This window comes from Fusarium fujikuroi, chromosome FFUJ_chr01 (genome assembly GCF_900079805.1).
Source record: "Fusarium fujikuroi IMI 58289 draft genome, chromosome FFUJ_chr01".
Taxonomy (NCBI): Eukaryota; Fungi; Ascomycota; class Sordariomycetes; order Hypocreales; family Nectriaceae; genus Fusarium; species Fusarium fujikuroi.
Window position 1 is genome coordinate 3,988,792 of NC_036622.1, and position 26,417 is coordinate 4,015,208.

At 49.1% G+C, this 26,417-nt stretch overlaps 8 protein-coding genes; 5 read left to right on the forward strand and 3 right to left on the reverse strand.

Annotated features, from left to right (window-relative positions):
- Window positions 1-47: 47 nt before the first annotated feature.
- FFUJ_00858 (uncharacterized protein) lies at window positions 48-2,506 on the reverse strand (the record flags this gene model as incomplete). XM_023570385.1 has 4 exons in its annotated part: window positions 48-392; window positions 441-896; window positions 946-1,630; window positions 1,680-2,506. 4 exons carry the CDS (start codon window positions 2,504-2,506, stop codon window positions 48-50), a joined length of 2,313 nt encoding a protein of 770 aa, XP_023424660.1.
- A 1,449-nt stretch (window positions 2,507-3,955) lies between these two features.
- On the reverse strand, window positions 3,956-4,966 carry FFUJ_00857 (probable ASF1-anti-silencing protein; the record flags this gene model as incomplete). XM_023570396.1 has 4 exons in its annotated part: window positions 3,956-4,340; window positions 4,395-4,703; window positions 4,761-4,800; window positions 4,858-4,966. The coding sequence occupies 4 exons, from the start codon at window positions 4,964-4,966 to the stop codon at window positions 3,956-3,958; spliced, it is 843 nt and encodes a 280-aa protein (XP_023424661.1).
- A 1,300-nt stretch (window positions 4,967-6,266) lies between these two features.
- On the forward strand, window positions 6,267-9,390 carry FFUJ_00856 (related to RNA14-component of pre-mRNA 3`-end processing factor CF I; the record flags this gene model as incomplete). XM_023570407.1 has 5 exons in its annotated part: window positions 6,267-6,887; window positions 6,938-7,369; window positions 7,419-8,427; window positions 8,478-8,932; window positions 8,962-9,390. 5 exons carry the CDS (start codon window positions 6,267-6,269, stop codon window positions 9,388-9,390), a joined length of 2,946 nt encoding a protein of 981 aa, XP_023425575.1.
- Window positions 9,391-10,921: 1,531 nt separating this feature from the next.
- FFUJ_00855 (QDE-2 argonaute-like family protein) lies at window positions 10,922-13,941 on the forward strand (the record flags this gene model as incomplete). XM_023570419.1 has 2 exons in its annotated part: window positions 10,922-11,272; window positions 11,326-13,941. The coding sequence occupies 2 exons, from the start codon at window positions 10,922-10,924 to the stop codon at window positions 13,939-13,941; spliced, it is 2,967 nt and encodes a 988-aa protein (XP_023424662.1).
- Window positions 13,942-15,248: 1,307 nt separating this feature from the next.
- On the forward strand, window positions 15,249-16,313 carry FFUJ_00854 (uncharacterized protein; the record flags this gene model as incomplete). The annotated part of the gene is made up of 1 exon (XM_023570430.1): window positions 15,249-16,313. The coding sequence occupies one exon, from the start codon at window positions 15,249-15,251 to the stop codon at window positions 16,311-16,313; it is 1,065 nt and encodes a 354-aa protein (XP_023424663.1).
- Window positions 16,314-16,604: 291 nt separating this feature from the next.
- On the reverse strand, window positions 16,605-18,425 carry FFUJ_00853 (probable saccharopine reductase; the record flags this gene model as incomplete). XM_023570441.1 has 10 exons in its annotated part: window positions 16,605-16,635; window positions 16,686-16,791; window positions 16,850-16,991; window positions 17,050-17,159; window positions 17,215-17,483; window positions 17,531-17,723; window positions 17,775-17,792; window positions 17,842-17,945; window positions 17,996-18,006; window positions 18,057-18,425. 10 exons carry the CDS (start codon window positions 18,423-18,425, stop codon window positions 16,605-16,607), a joined length of 1,353 nt encoding a protein of 450 aa, XP_023425518.1.
- A 3,473-nt stretch (window positions 18,426-21,898) lies between these two features.
- On the forward strand, window positions 21,899-22,393 carry FFUJ_00852 (uncharacterized protein; the record flags this gene model as incomplete). XM_023570452.1 has 2 exons in its annotated part: window positions 21,899-21,921; window positions 22,021-22,393. 2 exons carry the CDS (start codon window positions 21,899-21,901, stop codon window positions 22,391-22,393), a joined length of 396 nt encoding a protein of 131 aa, XP_023424664.1.
- A 1,429-nt stretch (window positions 22,394-23,822) lies between these two features.
- On the forward strand, window positions 23,823-25,581 carry FFUJ_00851 (related to allantoate permease; the record flags this gene model as incomplete). XM_023570463.1 has 4 exons in its annotated part: window positions 23,823-24,118; window positions 24,180-24,556; window positions 24,610-25,153; window positions 25,203-25,581. The coding sequence occupies 4 exons, from the start codon at window positions 23,823-23,825 to the stop codon at window positions 25,579-25,581; spliced, it is 1,596 nt and encodes a 531-aa protein (XP_023424665.1).
- Window positions 25,582-26,417: the final 836 nt, after the last annotated feature.

Sequence of the window (26,417 nt, forward strand, 5' to 3'; positions counted from 1 at the left end):
ATACAAATGTGAAACCGATTACATCGCCATGAGGACCATAGTCTTGACTAAACACCTCCGAAATCATCTCTCTCGACCTTCTGTGCCGACCTCTTACTCCAAAGTCTTGCTGCTATCCTCTCGAGCAATGTGCCATTACCTCGTCTCACCCTGGCCGCTGCGATTGAGATATTGTCAGGGACGTCTGCGATCTCTCGAGACCGGCTGCGAGCTTGGGATATGAGACGAACAGGTGCGCTGCCAATGGCACCAAGTTTGCGCAGTAGGACACCGAATGAGCGTGTCTGGAGAAAGGTCACGAGAAGCATGAAGGGGACACAGACGAGGATCATCGTCAGAGGAAAACGCCAGTCGGTAGCGGGGACGGTGAAGACCGTCATACCGAAGACAGACTGGTTGTTGTTAGTGAAGGCCTGAAATAGAAAACCTTGCTAACTGACCGTGACAAAAGTAAGCGGTAAGAAGATCATGCTGATCATTGTGAGGACTTTGATGTTATCGCCCTGTTCAATAGCTCTCCGACTTTCCTTGATGGAGCTTCCACTGAAGAGCTGATCTCGCAAGTTCTCGATCTCCTTACGGGTTCGTTCGTTGCGTTTGAGAACCTCTGTAAGCTCTTGGACAACTTTGTCAAGCTCACAGCGCAGCTTAGCCATGTGCTTACTATAGGCAATCCCATCAGGCGAATCAGCTGCGTGATGTGGCCATAGAATCGGGTGGGTGCCGGCCCAGAAGCTGTCGGTAAATGTGTCGATATATGCCGCAATCATTGACTTGATACCTGTGTTCACAACGGCAAGGGTGTTGTACGCCCAGAAATACCTTCGGATGTAGGTGAAGTGCTTGTCCTCAAATAACAGCTTGTCTCTGAGTTTAGGGTCAAACATGAACTCAGTCTGGAGATAATCAGCATGGCGTTGAGATATGGGGGTCTAGTGAACGTACCGGGGGAGTGATGAGCTTGGTAACTCGCTCATGGAGGATCAGATTTCGCTTTGTTGCATCACGATACTCAGAGATTAGTAGGTCCAGAAACGCATATGGTCCATTGACATATTTCTTCTCCTGAAACTCCGGGCCACGGACAGTATGAGAATTATCAGGAAAACTCTGGATAGCAAGTAACTGCCATGGACCAAATGTATCGAATAGAATCCCTTCTCGAACACGCTCTCTTCTCGAGCGCATAGGGGGAGCTTTGTGAGAGTCACCGCCGAGTGATAGAGCCAATACAGAGCCGCATTCAGCGATATCAATATGATCTCCGAGACGACTTTCTGAAGGTCTTTTATCGAAACGCTGCCAAGGAGCTGGCTCGAGAGGGTGACTGACAACCGTGTAGTACTTGAACACAAAGAAGAAAGACTTCTGACGAACGTTAGGTGTAGGAGGGGTTGGTGACACTGACGGCCTGGCAGTGAGCGGGACTGGCGATGATGGAGCAACGATGGGCGAAGGAGAAGCTGCTTGGGAGGGAGACCTCTCATAAGCTCTAGTCATGAATGCATGAGTACGGCCACGGTTGGGCTCGTCAGAGAGTAGATGAGTGAGCAGCTCATTCATATCAAAGTGTGAAGACATGGTCCAGTGAAGTGCTGCGAGGACAAGAGGCGTAGGCTCTTGGACGATGCTGCAAACGTTAGCCCAGCCCGGCAAGTGTTGTAGAATGGAAGACGTACGTAATTCGGCCTGTGGATGTGCCACTTTGGTTGACAACCCTGATTGTTTCCCAAACCGTGGGAGCATCGACATTATCAGCCGGAATCTCGTAGGGGCCTTCACCCGTGTACTTAACATCTGACTGCCCATCTCCATCTCCGTCAGCGCTGAGTTTGGTGAGTTTACAGTTATGGCCAACCTCGTACACTTCGAATGTGGACTGACTATACTGTTCTCTCTCATACGCCGCAAATTCACGGAAGGGCACAGATATATCAATCTCGGAACGCCGTTTCATGATGTCGTCTAGGAAGGGTGCCACCTCGGGGGTGAAATCTTCGGTTTTCAGATGCTGGAGGAGTTGACCATCGGCCCAGTCTGCCTGGTCGAGATGACCCCTGACAATGTTATGGGGATAGTCCTCAACCTCTCGCGTTGTGGTAGTAGCTGTAGTGTTATCCAGGAGAGGGAGAGGAATGAAGGAAACATCTTCGTCCTGCGTAAAGACAGCGCGATGACTGCCACTTGGCGAACCCGTAAAGTGCTGAGGCTCAGCAGACAAAGATGGTCTTTCTCTTGTGCTCTCAAGAGTCGCGGCCCGCCCTCGCCGAAAAATAGGAGACAAAGAGCCCTCTGTTGCAAATGTTGGGCCAGTGGAAGCTCTCAAGGGTGGCGTGTAGGGCTCAGGCATGGAGATGCTGCTGCGAGCATGGCTCTCTGCTGTGTCTCGTCTACGAGCGACGAGGCCATCTTGAAGGGTTCTTAGAGCGTGTAGATATTGTTCGCGAAAGTTGTCGGTTGCTCTGACAAGATCATCTAGAGCCTGAGAGGAAGTGTTTGTGGTCATTGATGAGTTTCACGGCACTGGGTTTGACAATGGAAATATTCACATGATATTCTAGCACTATAGAAAGTCTCTGTCAAGAACGAAGATGGAGATGGAGGAGGAAGGCCGAGGGGTATTTCTATTCCTTCAGACTCGAGCCTGATTTCAAGTCATCGGCGGACCCCGATGAATGCTGCGGCCGAGTCCTGCTCGGTCAACATCCATGGTAAAGGTTGAATAAGCAAAAGGATGGATGGTTGTGAGAGGAAAAGGTAGGGCAAACGAAGATCCCTGAGTGAAGCAAGCAAGATAAGCTATGTCAAGGTCTTAGTGCGCCAAGTGACGCGGGCACTAACGTTGACTCCGAGGACCAACAAGTGTTCGTCCACATGTCACGCATCCCAAGTCACTGGCATCTGAGACAAGGTACGGACGGATACAGCTTTCAACCTTCTCTGAAGGGTAACCCAGTAAGGTAGCTAGCTGGTAGCCTGAATAAATCACAACTTGGTTATGGGCGATATTCTTCTCAGTGTGCCTTTGAGCTGAAGCTCTATACTATGATTCTCATGAGCATCCATTGTACATCAATGGGTAACTTCTCATCTCGTCAAGTTTGCTTATGTTCATGATAGGGCTGTCAAGAGCTGGCAAGCCTCACTGACCCAAGTCCTTGCTGAAACCCGAATCTTGATTTCAAATGGAGTGAGAGACCAGCCGGGGAATGGAGAATGAGTCCCGTAGGACTCTGATAACGAGGCTGTACTAAAAAAAAGGCGTTTCGTCGGTCACCAACTCAGTTTGACGTTCGCTTGAAGACGGCCTCTAGCGGTTGTCAACGGAACGCCATGATGGCGGCGTTGCGGAATTGGGTATAAGGCATCTGCTTACTCTACAAAATTACCTGTAGTTCAATATCTGTCTCCAACATTGTACGTCATGCAGCCATCTCCCCTCACAAACCGGGCGACCCTGAAAGCGGATGACTGAGAGGGTGTACCATATCGCGGGGGTTAGAGTTTCACAGCATCCACGTGCCGAAATTCATCGTCAGAACCTTAGATTATCGCTGATCAAAATGGTGTTGAGCAAATACAATTACGTTTGCCATGTGCCATTGACCAGTCGATGACTACTGCAATGCATGCACTGATTCCTACTACTGCACTGTTTATTTGAGCCTCACTATACTGGCTGAGATACATGGAACTGACAGCTGCATGTCTTGCAATAATAGGGTTTAGTTCATACTCCTACATGTCCAAGCGATGGCCTAATGTGTCTTCTCGACTACCTACCTTAGCTCTATACCCAACCCGCCCGCCTGATATCATTCCCTTTCATGTCTTCATAACTCTATAAAACAAACAAGTCCCAGCCAGCGTATTAAGACCTCCTAGTAGCATTCATTGTCCAATGCTTCGGTCGCATCGCAACCAAATCACACGCAAATATCCTTAATTGGAGTGCTTAGGAAGCGACACTCACGGGCTTGGCGGCTGATGCGGCAGGCTTCTCAGCACTGTCAACCTCCATGGCATCACCATCGGCCTCAGCCTCGCCCTCTCCTTCCTCCTCCTCCTCGAGCTCCTCCTCACTCTCGCCCTCGATATCGACACTGCCGTCATCGGACAGCTCCTCCTCATCCTGAGCATTCTCTCCTTCGTTCTCCACACCAGCCATCTCTGAATCCTCTCCGTTGCTGGCCTTGGCCTTGGAGCTAGCCTCAGCCTCGTCAGCTTCTGCGGCTTCCTCCTCCTCGGCCTCTTCAGCACCGTATTCGTCGCCGTCAGCGACAAGATCAGCCTCGGGTTGCTCAGGAGGGTACTCAGCGGGAGCAGATGCCTCGGAATCCCTGGAGTCCTGTTAGCTTGAATACATTATCGCTTACAATTCTTTCTTGACTTACCACTTGATGGCAAATCGAGTCACTCGGGGCTTCTCAGCCAATACATTGCGCTTCACACGCTCAATAATGGGCTTAGCTGGAGGCTCAGCGTTGAGCTCCTCCGAGTCATATTCGTTGTTGACGTAGTAACCGACGCGAATGAACTCACGTCCATCGTAGGCGCAGGTCAGGAGAATGACGGTAACACCGAGAATCTCTGCATCGGGAATTCGTGCGGTTTTGGGAGCATCGGCCTCGAAAATGAATTTGTTGACACCAACGGGGATGGGACCGACGAGAAGGGAGTCGAGTTCTTGGTCGTACTGGTCACTGAGAAGTGTTAGAAGAAGCGGTGTGAGGAGGGGCCTCAATCAAGCTGGTCCATACCTGGTAGCGGATCCAACGTAAGTGAGCTTCCACTCGAGATCTGTTCCATGTTAGCGCTGTGATTCCTTATCTTGCAACAGTCCAAAGTTGCACGAACCCTTCTCTAGAGGCTCGAGGCATTCGAAAGTGATCTCAAACTCGTACTTGTCGGTGAACTTGGCTGGGTTGTTCAGGACATTAACGCCCAAAAGCGAAACGACAGACATTTTTGATAAGGATGGGGGATGTATGAACTGGGTAGGTCGTAATCAGGAGCACACTGCAGTGGCAAAAATCGAGGTTTTACAAGGGAAGGGTGAAAAAGATCGAGAGCACGAGTGTCTGGTTCTTTACGTTGTGTGAAGGTTGATGTGGGGAGAAGCGCGATGTGAGATGCAAGACGCAAGAGAAGAGAGAAGAAGAGAGGAATAGAAAGTGGGTGCGTAGTGGTAGTAGTAGTTGTTGTTTGATGAAAAGCGCCGTACTAGTCTGAATAGCAGTATGCGAGCATGGGTAAAAGAAAACAAGAGCGGATCGATTTCTGGTTGCGATGGGAGATGACTTGCCCTGGGCGTCAAGTCCAAAATGTGAGGAGCGACAGTGGGACGCGTTAGCGGTCACACCCGCGTAGAGAGGTTGCGCTGTGGACGCGACCTCCTGAAATCAGGAACTCATCCAAGTCATGTGACCTTGACAACGACCTACGGGAGTGGATACCTAGGTACCTAGGGATTGTTTGATTGCATGCATTGTCCAAAGCCCAACGGGGCTGTCATCGAATGATATCTCTTCTTTTGGGTAGGTGGTCCTATTGTTGTAAATCTTCTAGAGAGCCTGGGTTTATACGGACAGGGCGATCTGTCACATACATAGTGCTATCCATTCTCATCAATCTTACTTACTGTGTAGTTGTGCATTTCTTTGAAATACCTGCATTAAAAAGCCTGTCCATCCATCTCTCTAGTGACCCACTAAAGTGCGGCTCTTGGATACCAAGTTCGTTCACCGCCTTAGACATTCTAGGCCCAACCTGGGTTCTGCCGCAACTGCTTTGTTCGAGATTACTGTTCTTTGTTGGAGCTCTCAGACTTTGAGGCGCTCGACCAAAACCATCCACGCGCAGCTCGACGCATGACTATTTCCCCAACCCCGATCGATTGCACACCTGTCTTTGTATCGCTGTCTTTGTTTTTCTCTTTAAGTGCTGAATTCAGACATATATCATCCGGAGCCAGCTGGCGCAGCTCCCGGAGCTTGCCTTGTTCGCGACAGAATCTACTACCCGTTCGTCTCGTATCATCAACGATTGAATCATCTTCGACCGGGCCTATCGCACCCCTTCCATCGAGAAACCCGTGACTCTATAGAGTAGCGATCGCTTGCGTATTCTCAATTCTCATCTCCCGATCGCCATTTGCGACTTGGACATTATCTTCTGGTTTCATAGGTTTTCGCCGACGCGTCTTTCGAAATCGCTTGCTTCTTGATCGAGACTTGGCAGCACGACCTGTTTCTTAAAATCGCAGGATGGCTTCCGAGGGTGCTTCATGGGGAGGAGAGGATACTAGCACGCCGGGTTTTCAAGTTCAGCATAGCGAGGAACAAGTTGATAACTACGCTCAAGACTCTCTTGCTTCTGGTGACGCTGATACAGCAGATAATGGTACAGAAGATGATGGGGGAGAATATGATCCAGAGTCAGTCACTATCGGTACACCTGCGCCGGTTACTGAACAATCCGCGGCCACTGCTCAACGGCAACCCTCCAAGCCCAAGATGTCGGGGGGCTTTATTGTGGAAGCATCCGATGACGAGGATGAGGGTGAAGACGAAGCTGACCAGCCTTCCAATACTGCTCCTCAATCGGAAGAAGTGCCCTCGCTCCCTCATCCTGGCCGTTCCACTGCATCTGATAAACCTGCCCAGCCAGCTCTAACCCATACACCTGTTCCTCCTGCTGTCCCTTCCAATGTGACTCCAGCTTTGGCTGGTCTCGACCCTGTTGCTCTCCTCGAGGCTCGTGTTAAAGAGGACCCTCGTGGGGATATGGATGCTTGGCTTAACTTGATCGCCGACCATAGACGCTCAAGCCGACTTGATCAGGCCCGAAGTACCTATAATCGTTTTCTCGAAATATTTCCACAAGCTGTGAGTGAACCTCATTCCTTCCAGTGATATGTATTGACAACATCTACCAGGCTGATGTCTGGGTCGAATGGATCGAGATGGAGCTCGGTCTCGACAACTTTGTCGATGCCGAACAGCTTTTTGGAAGATGTCTGATGACTGTACCCAACGTCAAGCTGTGGACAGTCTATCTCAACTATATTCGCCGTCGTAACGATCTCAACAATGATCCTTCGGGTCAAGCTCGCCGAACTATTACCCAGTCCTATGAGTTTGTCATCGACAACATTGGTGTGGATAGAGATTCTGGCAATATCTGGCAAGATTATGTCCAGTTCGTCAAAAACGGTCCCGGCCAGATTGGGGGTACAGGTTGGCAGGACCAGCAAAAGATGGATCAATTGCGCAAGGTGTATCAACGCGCTATTTCCGTGCCCATGTTGACCGTCAACAATCTCTGGAAGGAGTATGACCAGTTCGAGATGGGACTGAATAAGATGACTGTATGCTTTACTCCTTGGCCTACAACAGCATAAAAGCTAACATTACTAGGGACGCAAGTTCATCCAAGAGCGCTCGCCAGGCTATATGTCGGCCAAGAGTGCCAATATTGCTTTGGACAACATCACTCGGCACCTCAGACGCACTAATCTTCCTCGGTTACCGCCAGCTCCAGGTTTTGATGGGGACCAGGAGTTCAGAGACCAGGTCGAACTGTGGAAGAAGTGGATCGTTTGGGAGAAAGAAGATCCCCTTGTCTTGAAAACTGATGAGCCCAAAACATACAACCAACGGGTACTCTACGTCTACAAGCAAGCGTTGATGGCACTCCGTTTCTGGCCTGAGATCTGGGTTGATGCGGCAGAGTGGTGTTACCAAAACGACATCCGGGAAAACGACAAAGAGTTGGGCACAGAATTGCTACTTGAAGGCATTCGAGCAAACCGCGAAAGTGTTTTGCTTGCCTTGAAACACGCAGACCACATTGAAGTCAACTATCCTGGCAAAGAGGTCGACAAGGCCGAGTTTGCCCAGGCTGTCCGAAAGCCATACGATGATGTTCTCGAAACATTGTACGAAATGGGCGACAAAGTCAAAGAGCGGGAGAAGTTGGAGGTGTCCACATTGAGACAAGCCGCTGCACAAGATCTGGTTCAAGCTTCCATCGAACGCAATGATGATGACGACGAGGAAGACAGCAAGCCTAAGCGTTCGCCTATGGAAGAACGCATTCTTGCCATCCAGAGGGGATACGCTGCTGAAACACAACTTCTGTCCCGTACGATTTCTTATGTCTGGATTGCTCTCGCGAGGGCCATGCGCCGCATTCAAGGCAAAGGCAACCAGTCAGAAGGTGGTTTGCGCAAAGTCTTCACTGATGCACGCCAGAAGGGACGACTTACAAGCGATGTCTACGTAGCGGTTGCTCTTCTTGAGTCTGTTGTCTACAAGGATCCTGTAGGCGCCAAGATCTTCGAAAGAGGCGCTCGTCTGTTCCCCAACGATGAGATGTTCATGATAGAATACTTGAAGTATCTTCATTCCAAGGATGACACGACTAGTAGGTTTGGAATACCCAAAGAGGCAACGATTGAAACTAACCACTTATAGATGCACGAGCCGTATTCGAGACTTGTGTCACCCGACTGGTTTCCAAACCAGAGACTCTCGCAAAGGCAAAGCCGCTGTATGCGTATTTCCACAAGTACGAATCGCAGTATGGCGAACTATCGCAAATCTCCAAGCTGGAGGACCGAATGGCAGAACTCTTCCCTGAGGACCCCAAACTGAAGTCCTTTGTTGCCAGGTTTTCATCCGACAAGTTTGACCCAGTTGCTGCCCCTATCATAATTTCGAAGGCAGTGCAAATGAGGCCAAAACAAGCCATGCCTACTATGGTCGAGCAGCCTATCTCACTGCGAAATAGCCCCATGCCAGCGCGACAAGAACAGAGTCCCCGTCCTCAGTATATTCGGGCAACTGCTTCCCCAAAACGGCCTCTTGCTGTAGACGATGATGAGCTTAACCCCCCCAAAGACTCGCTAGAGGAGTGTCGCCTCTCAAAGGTGCAGCGGGCCGCCGCCTTGACCAGCAGCGCCGGAACCAAGCATCAGCGTTACACAGAGATATCACCTTCCTTCTTAACATCCTCCCCCCTTCTCAAAGCTTTGACGCACAACGCGTTAACCCCACGGCCATGGTCTCTATTCTCCGGGACGTCCATCTTCCTGACGCCGCCACGTTAAAGGCAACAGGCGGTGGCCAGGCACGCTTTGGTAATCCCTCCCATACTAGACAACCTTCAGGCGAGTTCGGCAACAGGCCGCTGAGCCCATATGGAAGAGTGGCATCTGCAGCTGGCGGGTATAGGAACTCGCCGCTGCGGCCGGAGAGTGGAAATACCTTCCAAGCCAACCCCTATCCTCCCCCTGACCCGAGCGGCCAACTACCTATGTGGCCGCAAGTACCTGGTGGCTACGGCGCACCAGCACCAGGTCAGTTTGGAGGATATAGATTTCAATGAGAAATCACTCGAGAGGATGCCAATGATCGACGATAAGGGATCTTGGGCAGTAAACAACCTGATCTAATAATACCGGTGAAAGGGGGATTTTGGATGACGTTGAGGGCCGTGCTGGTATTGTCTTTGCCTCGCGCGTTATGCATGGTATGGCGTTTGGGGGGATCAGAAATCAGAAGTGGCGGTTGTGATTGATATTTCGTTTGTTGAGAGGATGAGATGTAGCATGATTATCTGCCTACTCAATTGATATCAAACAACTTCAATAACTTTTCATAATTGACTCGAGTCCCGAAATATGTATGTGCTTTGTGCTTGTGCTTGTGCTTTGTGATAATTGATTGTATCATTTGTCGAGTTTTTGGCCACGGAGCTACGGCTGCAAACTGAGAATTGATGCCACAACGGATTGCTACATATCGAGCTGCATTTACCCATATACCAAATACGGTGTCTCTAATTCTGTTTTCCACGGCCCGCATGTTTATGAACACTACCGCCACAATATTTTATTGTTTGGCAATGAATACACTGTTCAGTCCAACCAGTTGGGTAGTGGCTTTGAGCAAATCGTCAGACCATCAAACACTCAACTGACACTCAACCATATTTACCCCAAAAAACGTTCTTATAAATTCTTATTAAGCTTACATGAAGTCAGAAATGGCCAGTTATGTTGCTATTTAACATTTGGCATTGATGTATCCTTGTATGTGATGATACTCATAGCCAAGGTAATTCCTGTCACCTCATTGCCAGTGCCCCCTGTTGCTTCCTCAGTTCCTCAATGCATCACCGGATCCATAATCTGCCAGTGCTGTTGCAGTGCCCGCCCTTAATTTCTGAGTGCAATTGCTGCCTGATTCTTGGGGTGTTTTGTTGATATCTTTTCTCTGTGCACATCCTAAACTCCTCTCTTTCTCTCCTCGTGCACCTCCTCTCCTCAGCACCTCCTCTCTCCATCCTAAACTCATCCTAAGCTTCAGCTTGGGTGCACCACACAGTGAGTCACTGCCTCTCCAGCTTCCCTCTCTCTCAGCTATATAATCCCCTCCTCCCTCCCTCTTCCTCTCTTCTTCCTTCCTTCCTCCTTCATCATCACCGCCGCTTCCTTCTTGCGCTTCCTCTTCTTGGGCAAGCACATCAACAACTCTAGCTTCTATCAAGCCTTTCGCAAGCACCATACTTCTCTTGCTTGGCTTAAATAAAGCTCTTTTGCCCTCACAACAAATCCTCACATCAATCAGATTCCCAAACCTCGTGCGCTTGCACAAACTGACAGCAAATCGCTTGCTTCCGCGACCGGTGAATCTCTTCCTTCTTCCCCTTCTGCCAGTTCAGTCCAAGCACACATTCCCTCGGGACTATAAATAACCTCTATTTCTCCTCTTTCAATTCTTTTCTTTCCTTCAACACTTCCCTCAACCCACCTACAACACACTTCAAGCATATTCTACTTTCACTCAGTCCAATCTTTCTTCACCAATCATCTTCTACCTTTCAGTCACTGACTCTTCCAGACACTTCAGTCACCATGTCTGATAGAGGTCGCTCCCCTTCCCCGGCTGGGTCTGGAGGTCCCTCCGGCTCGGGACGACGCCCTTATCAGTCTCCCGCACGTTCTGCGTCTGGCTCTGCTGCTGGCGGTGCTCCTGTCGGCTACCAGAAACCCCTTGGCTTTGATCCAGCCAAGCCCCAGGGTCAGGACAATCAAGGCAATACCCGAATGGAGTTGCCCCCTGACGCTTACGTGGCCGAGACCAAGAAGGACTTGTTCACACTGCGAAATGGGCGTTTCAACACTGAGGGGAAACCCGAGCAGATCGAGGTCAACCAGTACAGGATGACCAAGTTCGACTACAGCAAAAAGATCTTTCAGTACGACGTAAGTAGCTTTCATATGAGTTCACATTCCATTCATTCTAACAAATACTACAGGTTTTCATCTCTCCCAACCCGGACAAGATTGGCCCCGTCATGAAGAAGATCTGGGCACATGACACTACTCGCAATGCCATGAAAGCCTACAACTTCGAGAAGTGGCTCTTCGATGGGAAGAAGCTGGCATGGAGCCCTGCTCTTGTGGAACGTGGCGAGGCTCGCTTCACTGTCGACCTTGACGAGGGCAGAAGACCTGCTGGTGGGAGAGCTCGCGAAGGCGGCAAGTTTCTGGTCACAATTCGAAAAACCACCGAAATTCAAGTTGCTGCTCTCCAAGGTTATCTCGAACACAAGATTTCTTTTAACAACAGCGTTCAAGAGGCGCTGAACTTTATGGATCATCTTGTGCGACAGTGGCCTTCAAAGAACCTCCTGGCCATCAAGCGAAACTTTTACAAGACTGGTCAGCCTGGAGCCCCTCTTCACGATGGAGCTATTGTTGAGGTTCACAAGGGCACATATGCCTCCATCCGCATGAGTGACAACATCAAGCAGAGAGGTGTTGGCCTTGGCTACAACATTGATGTTGCCAACACTTGTTTCTGGATCGGCAACCAACCGATGGACAAGATGGCTTGCAACTTCCTCGCCACTCTGGATACGAAGTTTGGAGGACAGACACCTGGCAGTCTCCACGAGTTGCTCAAGCCTGTCCAGGACCGCAAAACTGGACGCTGGGCCTCCTCGGATGCTTTCAAGCAGCTCCGAAAGATGCGTCGACTCAAGTTCAAGGTCAAGCACAGGGGCCGAAAAAACGAGGACAAACTGTATACCATCCAAGACTTTGCTTTCAATGAGAAATTCGGCGAAGCGGGCGCATCGGCCAGGACCTGGACTTTTGAAAAGGACGGGAAAGACATCTCGGTGTATGAGTACTACAAGAAGGAGTACAACGTGACCCTGAGACTATCTCATCTTCCACTCATTGATGCCGGAAAAGGCGGCATGATTCCTATGGAGCTTGCCTTCGTTGAGGACATGCAGCGATACCCATTCAAGCTTAACCCCGACCAGACAGCCGCCATGATCAGAATTGCTGTCACCCGCCCAGCTATTCGCAAGCGAGACATTCAGACTGGAGCTGCTGCTCTGCAGATCGGTCAAGATCCGTTTTTGAAGGAGTATGGCGTCAACATCGATTCGCAGTTTGCAAAGACCGAGGCACGCATTCTGAATGCCCCAATCGTCAGGTTTGGACAAGGTACAGCCGAACCCAGATTTGCTGGTCGCTGGGACTTGCGAGGCAAGAAGTTCTGGAAGCAGAATGTCGCGCCTCTCCAGAGCTGGGGCTTTATCTGCCTGGAGATGACCCTTCCGCAAGCCGTTATGCAGGCTTTTGCCAGTACCTTCAAAACCACCTACATCGGCCACGGAGGCAAAGTGCTTGCCGACCCTATTCTTTTGCCTACACCTGGTGCCCTACGCTATGATGCTGCGGGTGCCATTGCTCACGCTCATGAGCAGATCACGAAGCAACGGGGCTACACCCAACTATTGTTTGTTATCGTCTCCAAGAAGAACAGCGGCACCTATGAGCGCCTCAAGAAGTCTGCGGATTGCAGATTTGGCATTCTTACCCAGGTCGTCCTCGGCAACCACGTGCAGAAGAACAATGGGCAATACCATTCGAATGTTTGCATGAAGGTGAACGCCAAGCTGGGTGGTGCTACTTCCTGCACTCCTCCTTTGTGGAAGACCGCTACATTCTTCCCCGACACCCGCCCTACCATGATTGTAGGTGTTGATGTATCCCACGCCGCTCCTGGAGGCGTAACTCCATCCACCGCCTCGATGACTATGTCTGTGGACAAGGATGCCACTCGTTACGCCGCAGTTGCTGAGACCAACGGATACCGTGTCGAGATGTTGACCCCCTCGAACATTCGATTCATGTTCGGTGAGCTCATCCCTCGTTGGAGAGCCAGCCACCAAGGACTGGTTCCTAAACACCTAATCTATTTCCGAGATGGTGTAGGAGAGGGACAATTTGCGTATGTGTTGGACCAGGAAGTCGAAGAGATCAAAAAATATCTTGGCACGATCCTTCCTGCTGGACAGATGCCAAAGTTCACTGTGATTGTGGCCACCAAGCGTCACCACATTCGTTTCTTCCCTCAGAGAGGCGATAAGAATGGCAATCCTTTGCCCGGTACTTTGGTTGAGCGAGAAGTCACGCATCCGTTTATGTTTGACTTTTACCTCAACTCACACGTCGCTATCCAGGGGACTGCTCGACCGGTTCACTACCATATCATCCTGGATGAGATGAACATGCCAGTGAATGATCTACAGAAGATGATTTACCAGCAGTGCTACTCGTACGCGCGCTCGACCACCCCTGTTTCGCTCCATCCGGCTGTCTACTACGCGCATCTCGCTAGTAACCGAGCTCGCGCCCATGAGAACGTCAACTCTAGTGATGGTTTCCGAATCGGTCCCAAGGGCCACGAGATTGCTGCAGAGAAGCAGGCGCATGGTACTTCCACCAACCTTCCTAACAGGAACGTTGAAGCACCCCCATTGATCCGCCTTGGTGGTGCAACTAGCCAGACGCCTCAGGATGGCGAGCAGCGCCAGAGAGACTTTTTCCGTGGCACTATGTGGTACATCTAATCTGTAATGGAGGATACCATGGATCAGACCGTGGATAGTGATGGAATTGCAGAGGTGATGGGGTGATGAAAGTGGAGAGTTGATCGCTAGGGAGGTGGGAAGGGCATGGACAACGCGAGCGATCTTGATTTCTGGTGTACAAGCTAGCGGATGCAGCTTTGACGAAGCACAGGATCACATTAAAACTAAAAGGGGCGACCGGTTTGGCGGAGAGTGGCGGTGGAGGTTGATTTTACTTGTTCTTAAAAATAGCTCTTGATCAATTCTATCCAATCGGTCTTGATATTGTTTGCTGTTCGAAAATGTGACTCGCATAAGCTAATGTGAGATTGAGGACGGAGGTTGATCTCGCCTGACTTGGTTTCCATATAAGGAGGAAATTCTCACCATTTGCAGGAGTATACAAGTTACGTCTACACGGTCGACTATGAATCTATAGTGTAATGAAGTTGATAATGGATCATGGAATGTGATAGAGGTCCATGATGAGCTGCGAATCCATAGATTCTTAGAATGTGGCGCTTGCGAGCCGTGGAGGGATTTGAACCTTCCAGCTATAGAGAGACTGTGAGACAAGTATGAGAAATATCTAGAACTACATCCAATGTAGAGTCCCGATGCCATCTGCATGAGTATCATGGACCGTATTTATCAAGTCTATTTAGAAGGCGCAGTAATTGTTCTCACGTGAGCCAATGGTTCGATGTTAGTATATTCGAGCCCATAGTCTAATAATATATATCGAGATCTCGTACTGGGTAATGGTGTATCTCAGCGGCTTGAACAAGAGAAACCTCATTTCTTCCAGTATATCATTATAGGGTATCTTTGGTGAGAACAGAGCCATCTCAGAGTTGCTGCTAACTCATTGCCTGATTTAGACATCGAAAACGAGCATGCTGATCCCCTCGAGGTGAAACATGGCCATTCCTGACGTGGTTGACCATCCCGATCAGCCAAGACATTTTCTGTTCTGCTAATAAGCTATCGTCCTGGATGTCTCGAACCCAAGACAAGCCTGAAAGCGGCATGCCACATCGCCCGGAGCCTAAAACAGCGCGTTGGAAACTGCAAAAATTGCCCGAGATGGATGGTTTCGGAGCCTTGTCTCAGATATTCATCTCAGATCTTCTGTTCACGAATAGCCAAGAGAATCATGGCCACTGCAAGCCCAAGGGCCTGGGCCTGGATCAAGGATAAATATCTCTCTCTTCCATCTCATTCTGACTTCGAATCGTCTTACTCAACCAGTCACTCACTTACTCCTTGTGTGTTCCTAGTCATTCATTACTTTTCTTTGTTGCAACATGATTCGACCACTCTTCTTTGCTTGCATCTTTGCTGCTGGCGTTTTCGCGCAATCAACGGTTGATCCTGCTCTGACAAAAGACGGGGCGTTCCAACATCTTGGATGCGTTGCTATTAGGCCCGGCACCTTTCCTCGTCAGTTCGATCTGGGTCAAGCTGGCTGTACTTCATCATGTTCATCAAACGGCAACATTATCGGCTTCCGTGGAAACAGCTGTGTCTGTGACCGTCTTGACCTCTCCCCAGGGCCCATCGCCTACCGCGTTGTAAAGGTTGATAACGCTCTCTGCAATCAATGGTGTGATCCAGCCGACAGGTCCAAGGGAACCTGTGGAGGTGCCACGATCCAGGGATGGCCCATCTACGACCTGTACAAGAGAAACAATGCCCAGATCGTATATGAGGCCTTCCCAGGTGCTACTCCTACTCCTGCACCCACTCAGCCCATCCAAACTGGTATGCCCATTCCCAATCCCAGCCCAAACCCTAAGCCAGGTGACGTCTGGCACGAATGCCCACCCAATGTTGTCAACTGCCCTTATCGCAACAAATGCCCCAATGGCAGATGTCAACTCAAGCCTGTCGTTCAGCCGTGCCGCGGATGTTCTTACAACGGTACTGGTAACTGGACTGCTCCGACTTGTCCTCCTGGAGGCTGCAATCAAGGTCCCAAGCCTGTTCCAGTTCCAGTCCCCGGTGGAAATGGAGGGAGTGGAAGCAGCGGAGGTAGCGGCGGCAGCGGAGGGAACGGAGGGAACGGAGGGAACGGAGGGAACGGAGGGAACGGAGGGAACGGAGGGAACGGAGGCACTGCTGGAAACGGAGGCAATGGTGGTAGCGGGGGCAGCGGGGGCTCTGGAGGCAGTGGAGGCTCCGGAGGCGGTGGCGGAAACGGAGGCAACGGCGGGAATGGAGGTAATGGCGGTGGATCTAGCGGATCCAGTGGCGGTGACGGGCATCACGGAGATCAACCTCCTGTCATCGTCAACTCAGCCGTCAAGGCTCGGGGTGAAAGCGGCATCCTGGCTCTCGTTATGATTTCCTTTGCCTGCACTCTTTTATAGACCCGGGGGTGGAGGATATTACTATTATAGGGTAGTTAGAGGTGGCTTTTTGTTCTTGTAATACACTTCGTATAGAAAAGGGGTAATAGGGGTTAGATACAGCTTTGGCTTAATATAATATCACATCAGCAAGACATTGGGAGCAACACATCAAATGGGGACTATCGAAAATCTCTTTCTTCATTTTACTTCTATTTTGGTGTCGTGGTACAATATGCGTGCTGTGGCCGACTCACAGGATTGTACATTTTCTCATATGGCGAGCATGCCTTCGAACGTCAGGATATTCACTTAAGCAATGATCTTTTCCTTGCACTCGATACTACACTCAGTTAGTAAAATGACTGCAATGAATGTAATCGTATAACTCACCCATGGTCTGCCTTGAGCTGCTTCATCAATGTTCTGGCAAGGCTAGGGTACACAGGGGCGACAACACCCTTATCTGTTATAGTACCGTCGAGAACCATCTTGGTAGCTACGGATTTGGTCAGTATGTATAAGCTCAATAACTCAATCTGGCAGGGAGAACATACCAACACCACAAGGAACACCGACGAGCTTGGACATGGCGGAGTAGCCACCGGAACCCTCAGGGGCACCGTACTCGATAAGGGTGGAAGTCCAGGTGTTCTGGCTGCCATCCTTGTTGACGACCTCGAAAGTGTGTTGAAGGAACTGGATAAAAGTCAGAGTGGAATCCCATGTTGAAGTCAAGCTCCCTGTTGGTACTCACCACAAGGTCGCGCTCGCCATCCTCGTAGGCCATCTTCTGCTCAAGAGTGGCGCACAGGGTGTCGAGGGCTGTTCCACGAGGGGTGGTCTTGGCATCAGAGAAGACACCAACTGTAATAGTATATCAGTATACGCTCAAAACCGACCGCCAGCACTTTAGACTTACTCCACTTGAGTCCAGCCAGCACTTGGCTCTTGACAGACTCATCGCTGATAGAGGTCTTTGAGAGAACAGCCTTGATCAGATCCTGCTCGCTTGATGAGCTAGCACCAATGAACTTCTGGAGGGCCTCCTTCCAAGGAATAGCCTGCTTGAAGAAGTCTTGCTCATCAACACTGAGGAAGCCAATGTCGACGAGAGCCTTGACGAACTGGGGGAAACCATTGTAGCGAATGGTTCCCCGGACGACGGTCTCGGCATCAGGAATGCGGTAGCTGTGGAGGTCAGTCACTGCCATTCAAAGTATTTCTCTCTAACCTACCGCTGGCGGTAACCAGTGCTGTCGCGGTTTCCATAGGCAACAAAGTTGTAACCCAAGTAGCCGGTGTGGTAAGGCTTAGCAGTGCCCATGAGGTCGACACCGGTGATGTCAACCAGCTTGTTGTCCTCGTAGTATTTGGCGTTGTTCTTGAGGGCAAGAAGGACACCTCGGCTGCTCCAGCTGAACTTGTAGCCTAATCGTAGTTAGTGACGGTGGCGTGAGTCATGATCGGGATCTGGAGTACCTAGGGGGTTGTTGGAGTCTGAGAGTTGGTTAGCTGTGATCATTGGCCATTGAGTTTGGAAACATACTCTCGGGGGCGGGGAGACCACCGCAGAAGCTCTTGAAGGACTTGATCTTGCCACCCTCCTGCTGGATGCGGTCGATGAAGTCGACGGCGTAAAGGTGGTCGACACTTATATGTGTTAGCGAACGGTTAGAGTCGTAGATGGTCGAGAAGCATACCCAGGGTCAACCTGAGATAAGTCAGCAAGCTAGAATTGCAAGACAGGGTGGCATTACTTACACCAATCTCATTCAGGACTGTGATACCGGCAGCCTTGGCCTCCTCGTGAAGCTCCTCCATAGCAGGAGAGACGTAAGAGGTAGTGACGACATTCTTCTTGGCCTTGATAGCGGCCTTGATGACGGCAACGTGGTATGTGTAGGGAATCAGAGAGATGGTGATGTCGTGCTTGGCGACAGCCTCCTCGAGAGCAGCGGAATCGTTGACGTCGAGGCTAATGGCGTTGGTGTTGTCGAAAGTTCCAGCGAGGTTCTTGGCCGAGGCGAGAGTACGGCAAGCAACAGTAACGTGAACGCCAGCCTTGGCGAGGACTTCGACTGCAGGAGTGGCAACGAAGCCGGAACCGAGGAGGAGGGCAGATTGAGGCATTGTTGACGATGAATTGATCTGTGGTGTTGTAATAGAGAGATTCTCGTTGGAAGCAAAAGAATTTCCCGGAGCTCTTACTCAGTCAACGAAAATGTAAATGTTCTGCCCCGCATTTTCGTAGGTGACGAGGGGCACCTCCCCTCCCGGCTTTCGGAGGTTGCGGAGCTGTAATGATATCTACTAACCTTATGTACTCCGTATTTCCCAACCGATACCGGGGCCATTGATACAAGAGGTAACCCGTAGCAAAGCGTAGAGCTGGCGCTAAGAACGGGGTTTGAGCCTGGGGCAGGCCTGTAATGTCTTTGCTTTGTGACGGAATCGCGGGTAAAAGTGGGCATTTTTAACGATGTAAAATAAACGAGTTTTTGTTGCTGTCTAAATTGGAATGTGTTCCCGAGATAGAGACACTAACTCATTAGTAGCGTTTATACAAGACAGAACACTCATTCCTACAATCCATATATTAAATGTAAAATGGAATCAGGCTACGCACATCAACTTCCAAAGCACGAGTCAGTCTGCGGCAGATAACAACAAAACAAGACCAAAACCCCTGTAAGACGAATCACACAAGGCTCAATTGGTCGATTACGGGCCTGCAATCTCTAGCGAACAGTCCGGGGAGTTGAAAATGCGGCCAGGGGATGGCAAAAATTTCAGCGTTCGATGTTGAATGATAAGAATATTTGGCAAGACTTGAAACACTATGGGTTAATCTGGGATGAATTAGTTAACCCCTTGACTCCCTAGATAATTATCTTTGCAACCCGAATCAAAGTCTTCGAGTATTCCAACACCCGCAAGCAAGGCCTTCCAGTTTGCAGGCATGATAAACTTATCACAGAGTTCAATTTGGATATATGGTGAACTGGTAACTTTTGAGCCGGGGGGTTGAAAGTACACTCTGTAAACCCCTGGGCTTATGTAGAGACCCTCCCTGTACACATCCATACTTGATTCATTGGAATTAATCTGCCACGTAATTAATGAGAAAACCGTACTTAAAGGCTGCTTTGAAGCTAGAAGAGTCAATAATATGTTTGGCGCAGTCATTATTTAGACCGTTAGATGTTACAAGATCTAGTTCGCTACGGGAGTATTCAGGTGATATGAGAAGCGGTTACTATAAGTCGTTAGTATCACCGCATTTCAAAAGGTCAAGACAACCAAGAGTTGGATCAAAACTCAATCAGACACAAAAGCGAACAGACTTGACCAGCAGGGAGGGAATAACAAGATGATGTGTATCATTCGAAGCCAGGGTTATGTAGCCGGTCCCCAATCCTCACCGAGAGAGAAAACCTCCCACGCATTCATCATTCTGAAAAAGCCAGTACCATGTGGGTGTGGCTCATGTCTTAGACTAATGACAAAGAGAAGGGATTTTACCCTTCTCCCTGGTCCGAGTCTGTCACACCTGGTTGTGTAATTTCAGTCCTCTGGAGAGTCCGGCTTTTAAGCTACATGATAACCAACGGCAACAACATGGATTAGTCAAGACTCACGCCCTGAGGTGAGATCAAATGCTATTGGCAGTTGACATAATTCATCCCTGCTTTGTGATACCGCCTCCCTTTTGTAATTTGGTGAACAGACCTCAGGTTACACAAGGCGTTATGCAAGGCTCAGACCATTTGATTTCCATAAAGGCAGGGAGAGTTACAATGTCACATAAACACTTGTCACATATTAGCACCACGAAACACAATCTAACCCACAAAGAATATTATGGCTAACCGAAGACGTGTAGAAAACTCGTCATGAGAATGATCGCTGCGATGCTTTAGGCAGAATAGCACTAAGAATAGAACAAACTGCAAACGGAGTAGTTTCAGCATCAGTCAGCCTTGAGAGTATTGTGTTGGTCCAGATCGAGCAAATCTTCACTACTAGCCATAATTGGAGGGGTTGGGTCTCATAATGGGCGAGGCTTTACCTGCCTTTGGCCCAAACCTGACCCAAACTGACACAACTTGACACCTGTAAACGCCGACCTTGCAGTGTGGCATCTCGCCGATACGCTACTGCGTAGCAGAATATCCGCGAGGCTTCAACGAAGATATGATATCGACTGGTGAGAGAACGACGCTAAGATTGGTGGATCCGGCATTACCATCTAGTCTCCCCGATCCCGAGTGACAACTTGGACCATCCATCGCTTATTAGAGCTTCGATGGCCCGGTGCCAAGTTTCCTGGAAGTTTATATCGAAATAGCCGGACTTGGAAATTCCTTGGGGCCCAAAATGATGTCCTCTCAAATGTTTCAGTCGAAAACGGAGAGGTATGGGGTCAGCTGAGACTTGGTCTCAACTTAGACTTCCGTCGACCCGGTTAATCAGAACGCGTGCGGGATGCGAATATATAAAAGGCCGATGATATGATTGTGAGGTCACATGTCGTGAATTTGAGGTTTGCCATTTCTAGCGATTAGTTTGTTTGAAATCACTGATTCTGAAATTTCTGAAAGGCAAGCTCATACCTATCGGCCAAGAAACTCTCGATTTAATTGAAAAGGCTCGCTGAAGATTTCTGCAGGTCTCCAGGAGGTCGGCTGGTGGCTCAGCTGTATGCTGTTGGTTGTGATTTCCCAGTGGGTGTGTATGGTCTTGTTCTGCCTAAAACGCCCCCCTATTTTTACAGATGTGTGCGGGTTCATGGTGCGGAAGCTTGGTCCAACACCATCATCTTGCGTGTGAAGCCTTGACCTTGCATCTATTATCGGGTTTGGTCGTCATGCAGGATTTAATAATGGCTGTTCACCAATGAATGTCTATTGACAGATTCCTTTGAAGCAGCCTCGCCGTAGCGGTGAGCCTGGGAGGGCGAACGCCCTTCCAACCGATCCGGTCAGCCAAGAAGGCGTCACCCACTCAAGGTGCTCTTTCTCCTTTGGTTCTGATGTGCCTTGCCTACCCAAGTCAGCCGTGAAACTCAAATTCCAGTCATTATCTGTCTGTTCCCTCCGCCATCTTTTCTCTTGTCTCACTTGCTTTCTTCTTCCCATTTTTTGTCGACTCCATCCCTCGTCATCTTCATCTCCCACGAGCTTTTACCTCCGAGACATTCGAATCTCCTTGATCATCCAAGACTACAACACCGTGTTTCAATCTGCTTTGGTGCACATTAGTCTATTAGACTAGTGCAGTCAGTTTACCCTATCTTCAGCACCACCATGTTATCCCCCTTACTGATGCGTGCACGCGAGTGTCAACGGAGTCGCCTCGCCCCGTCCCGCGGCTCCCTATTGACGAGATGGAGATTATGATGCCGGGATGTAGAGGAATCTTCGTCATCCTTTTGCCGTCGTATAAAAAGCATAGAACTTTCCCTACATCTTGTTGCTGTCTTTACTCAAGCAATCTTCAACAACAATCACGGGCGAGCCCTCAGTACACCAGTTTCCTGAACTCTACGACACAAAATTCTTCGGTTCTTTGACTGGAGCATGAAGCTCTGAATACGTCTCATAATGGAAGATACCGTACAATCAGAGTAAGTTCTTACTCCTATACTCTCTATTGGCGAACCCTTTAGTCCCCCGCAGGCTATGATGTTGGAACCAAGTTCATGCTGACGAGAAATCTTGTTCAGATGCGCTAGCTACGAACAACATTACTCGGTCCGATCACAGGAAGGTTTGATCTGGTCCATAGAGAGACAGCATTCAGTCCAGTTACATGCCTATCTCCGACAGCCATTAAGGGACGACCCCTTTTCAGCGTGGTCAACGACGCCAATTGATCCTTCCTCGAACCTTACCTTTCGGCACATGGAAGCACTGTGGAATCTTCGTGTCACTTCATGCGTTGCATATATCTGCCACCGAGTCCTCGTTCTCCTATTCCAGTCACAGGTTGTCATTGAGCCTGCAGCCCAGACGCATCAACGTCAGTCACCAGAGGCTCACACCACGGACACTCAGCTTGATACATACGGCATAGGAGCACAGTTCGAGGGGCCCTGAACTCATTGACGGTCGCTGAAATAGCTGTCATGTTGAAACCCCTCGTCTCAAACTGTTACAATCACCCAGAAAGAGCTCTTCTTTACACCATCTCTGCTGATTTTACTTCTTCTTATTTTCCCCATTTAATTCTCTCCATGCTGCAGTTGTCTTTAAATTACTCTACTGTCATACCATCGCTTGAACAATTTATCACACTTGACAAATTAGTCTTACGTCACAGATGGTGTTGCTTTATTGAGGTGTTTCGACCATGGTCCCCTCACTATCTATTCTTCAGGTGATGAGTGTCTGATTCATCTGCGAATGAGCAAACCCTGACTTTGTGTATTCTGCAATTACATTAAACTTCTCACATATACGGCAGTGATTGTTTATTGTATGTTATGTTTAAACTTTCATCAAGCTCATGCTTGAATCTTGTCATGATACCCTAACCCGGAGCTACGAACGCCAAAACAAACCTTCGATCTCAGATCGTGGTGAGAATTAACTGGTCAAAGAACAAGCCAAGTGAGCCATCAACTGCTCTGAGCTTTTTTGTCACTGAGGACTCTTAAGTAGTCTGAACTTTTGTCCCTCCCTCCCCAACCCCTGGTCAACCCCCAAACCCATGCTATCTCCAGCCACATCACGGGTTGCATGGCGTTTAGGAAGCAAGAACATACCACACCTTCATATAAGGTATCAAAATAAACTCATACAAGATATCCTAAATTTAATAAGAATACCTCAAATTTATGTAAATTTACCCAAGTCTTTTCATCACTTAGGATTAAGATCCTGGGTTTTCTTTTCCTCCCCTAGCAAGGCTCGTCATCCTGATATTGAGCTTACCCCGAACTTCTCCACAGTTTTCTCCTCATCTACCGACAATCCCCCAGATTGTGGATTAATGTTCTTCTGAGAGGCGTATTTTACTGGAAGGATCTTGGGATCTAGTTAATCCATCAATGAAAAGCCGTTATCATTGGGGAGGAACTGACCCAAAACTGGAAACTTTAGAACCATTCGTCGAACGAAATGCATCGGGAGTCTGATCAAGTGCCGAAAAATCGGATTTGGGTCCGCGCTCGGTCTTATTCCCATGTCGGTATGTTCAATATTATCACCACGAGCACGTTGCCTGGGGAAAATAACGGGCTGGAATAAGATCGGCAACTATTACAACGCCCAATACCCCATCAGAATCACCAAACATACATATATCAAGTTCCGCCCTATATGTGGGCTAGTCGTTGTTCCGCCTTTGAGTCCATCTTACAAATGAATTGAAGGTGTTTCGCTCCATCGATCTACTCCTGCAGGGCGCCCCATCTTAAAAGCAACGGACCAGATCTTTATCGGCCGACGTCTTCGGGCTATAAAAGCCGATATCGCCCTGCCCCCTTCTGCAGTTCGTGCAAGTCAAACACTCCCCGCCATCAAAATGGCCGATGTCAACGCCACAAAAGGTGAACTCGAACAGGCCCAGGCCCAGGCCCAGGCCCAAGCTCAAGAGATGGAACAAGCGGACGATAGAATCAGCAGGATTGACAGTGTCCAAGTTGGTAATGTCGACAAACCGCAAGGGGACGGGATATACGCCGAAGCTCTTGCACAATATCCTACTGATGATTCAATCGACCCAATTCTGGAGAAGAAAGTCAGAAGGAAACTCGACCGACTCATAATACCTGTTCTGGGAGTTTGCTACTTTTTCTACTATGTTGACAAAACAACACTGTATGTCTAACCTACACAGCACTCGAAAGACCACGATATCTAACCAACCATACCTATCTAGTTCCTATGCTGCCATCTTTGGTCTCAAGGATGACCTCAAGCTTAAAGGTGACGAGTACTCTTGGCTCTCGAGCAGCTTCTATTTCGGTTGGTTGATCTGGGCTATTCCCTCGAACCTCCTGATGCAACGCAGCCCTCCTGGTTACTACCTGGCCTTCAACATTTTCATGTGGGGTGCTCTCCTCATGACACAGGCCGCTGCAAAGAACTTTGCTGGTCTTCTCGCTCTCAGAATTCTGTCCGGCGCATTTGAAGCCATCGCAGACCCGGCTTTCATGCTCATTACTTCCATGTACTTCACGCGCGAAGAGCAACCAAGTCGTATATCAGCTTGGTATGCTTTCAACGGCATAGGTGTTGCTGGCGGAGGTCTGATTGGTTAGTTCTTCGGTCTACTTTCTCTCAAGTTATACCTAACACCTCTTTGACAGGCTATGCAATTGGTAAAATCAAAGGAGCGCTTCAGTCGTGGCGTTACGAGTTCCTTGTAGTTGGCGCTTTTTGCTCTGCTTGGGCCATCGCTCTCGTTCTGCTACTACCCAATTCTCCTCGCACCATTCGAGGTTTCTCTCACGATGAGAAGCTCATCATGATTGCTCGAATGCGACGCAACCAAACTGGCATCGAGCAGCGAAGAATCAATTGGGGTCAAATCAAAGAAGCATACCTCGACTACAAGACATGGCTATTCACTTTGCTTGGATTCGTTTCTAATGTCCCCAACGGCGGAATTTCAAACTTCTCCACGCTAGTCATCCAGGGTCTTGGGTTTGATACGCTGCATACGGCCCTGCTGGGCATTCCTCAGGGTGCCCTCGTGGTCATCTGGATCGGACTTGGTGCTCTGGCCAACAAGTATATGCCTCCCAATAGCCGAACTCTGGTCAGTGCCATCTTCATGATACCAACTATAGCCGGAGCTCTTGGCTTTCTTCTGGCACCAGAAGATGCTTACGTTGGCCGTTTGATTTGCTTGTAGGTGCATTGGATCCTGCTCAACTTGCTGTCCTCTAACTTTGTGAAGCTACCTCACTGGCTCCTATCAGGCATCATTTGTCATATGCCTCTCTCTCATCACTTCAAACACCGGAGGCCAGTCCAAAAAGATGATTGTTTCTGGTATGATTTGGTTTGGTGCCTGTGTTGGCAACATTGCCAGCCCCTTTTTCTACCGCCCCGAGCAGGCACCCTCCTACCACCTTGGTATCGGATCACTTCTTGTCGCCAACTGCATTGAGTTCGCCCTGTTTTTCGTCTTTAGATATGCCTTCAAGTGGGAGAACAAACGGAAAGAGCAGCTTCGTGAAGCTTTACGAGCAGCGGGCCATGATTTTACTGCCAACACTACTGCGTTCATGGATATGACGGATAAGGAAAACCCGAACTTTGAATACGTGTACTAGGATATATGCTGCCATTTCAGCTACGAGGTATCATTCAACGAACCCAACTACGATTTGCCCGCAGTAGCTTCATGGCTGAATATGCCATCTCTCTATACTTTATATAGGCTGCGTGTGCCATCCCGGAGCACTTTTTCTCGGGCACAATTTTGTTGCTATTGCGACAGATAATTTAGGGGAGGTCAAAGAAATTTGAGATGTCTATTGTAGGTAGATAATAGATAAAAGATTTAGGTGAGTTTAGTATGTCTTAGCAGACCTTTAAGCCAGTTAATTTCAGTATCTCGATTCGATGTCCGAGTCTACTCGCCCCCTGAGCCCTGAGAACGCCCAACATCTCCCAATACAGCCAAATCTAATTTGTCACAAGATATTATTCTGAAGGCGCTACTTGACTTTGTTCCATCATTTGTCAATATTAACAGATGTGCAGTTCACGAAATTCAAAGAAGATCAAGGGCTTGATGCCGATACATCTGGTTGTCCTGTCAACAATAGTGATGTTCAATAAACTCACAACCTCCAATGACCGACCTTGGTTTGTGTCCCTGCAGCATGTTATCGATTTCGAGAACATGATGTGGGAATGTTCACAGCCCTTAGACCTCCCCTTGGCTTCGACAAAAAAGTTATTGTTCGATCACACAGGCCAATAGTCCTTACATTCTTTCGCCTCTGATTTATATCGATGTTCAGTCTTGAAGATGAAATGACCTTTTACACCACTATATTATAATCGAGGTAGCTTCCTTGAATATCTTGTCGACTTACCAACACAAGCTCTGGAAGGACTGAAAGCCAGCAGACTCTCTCCAGCAGCACTAAAACGCCGCCAC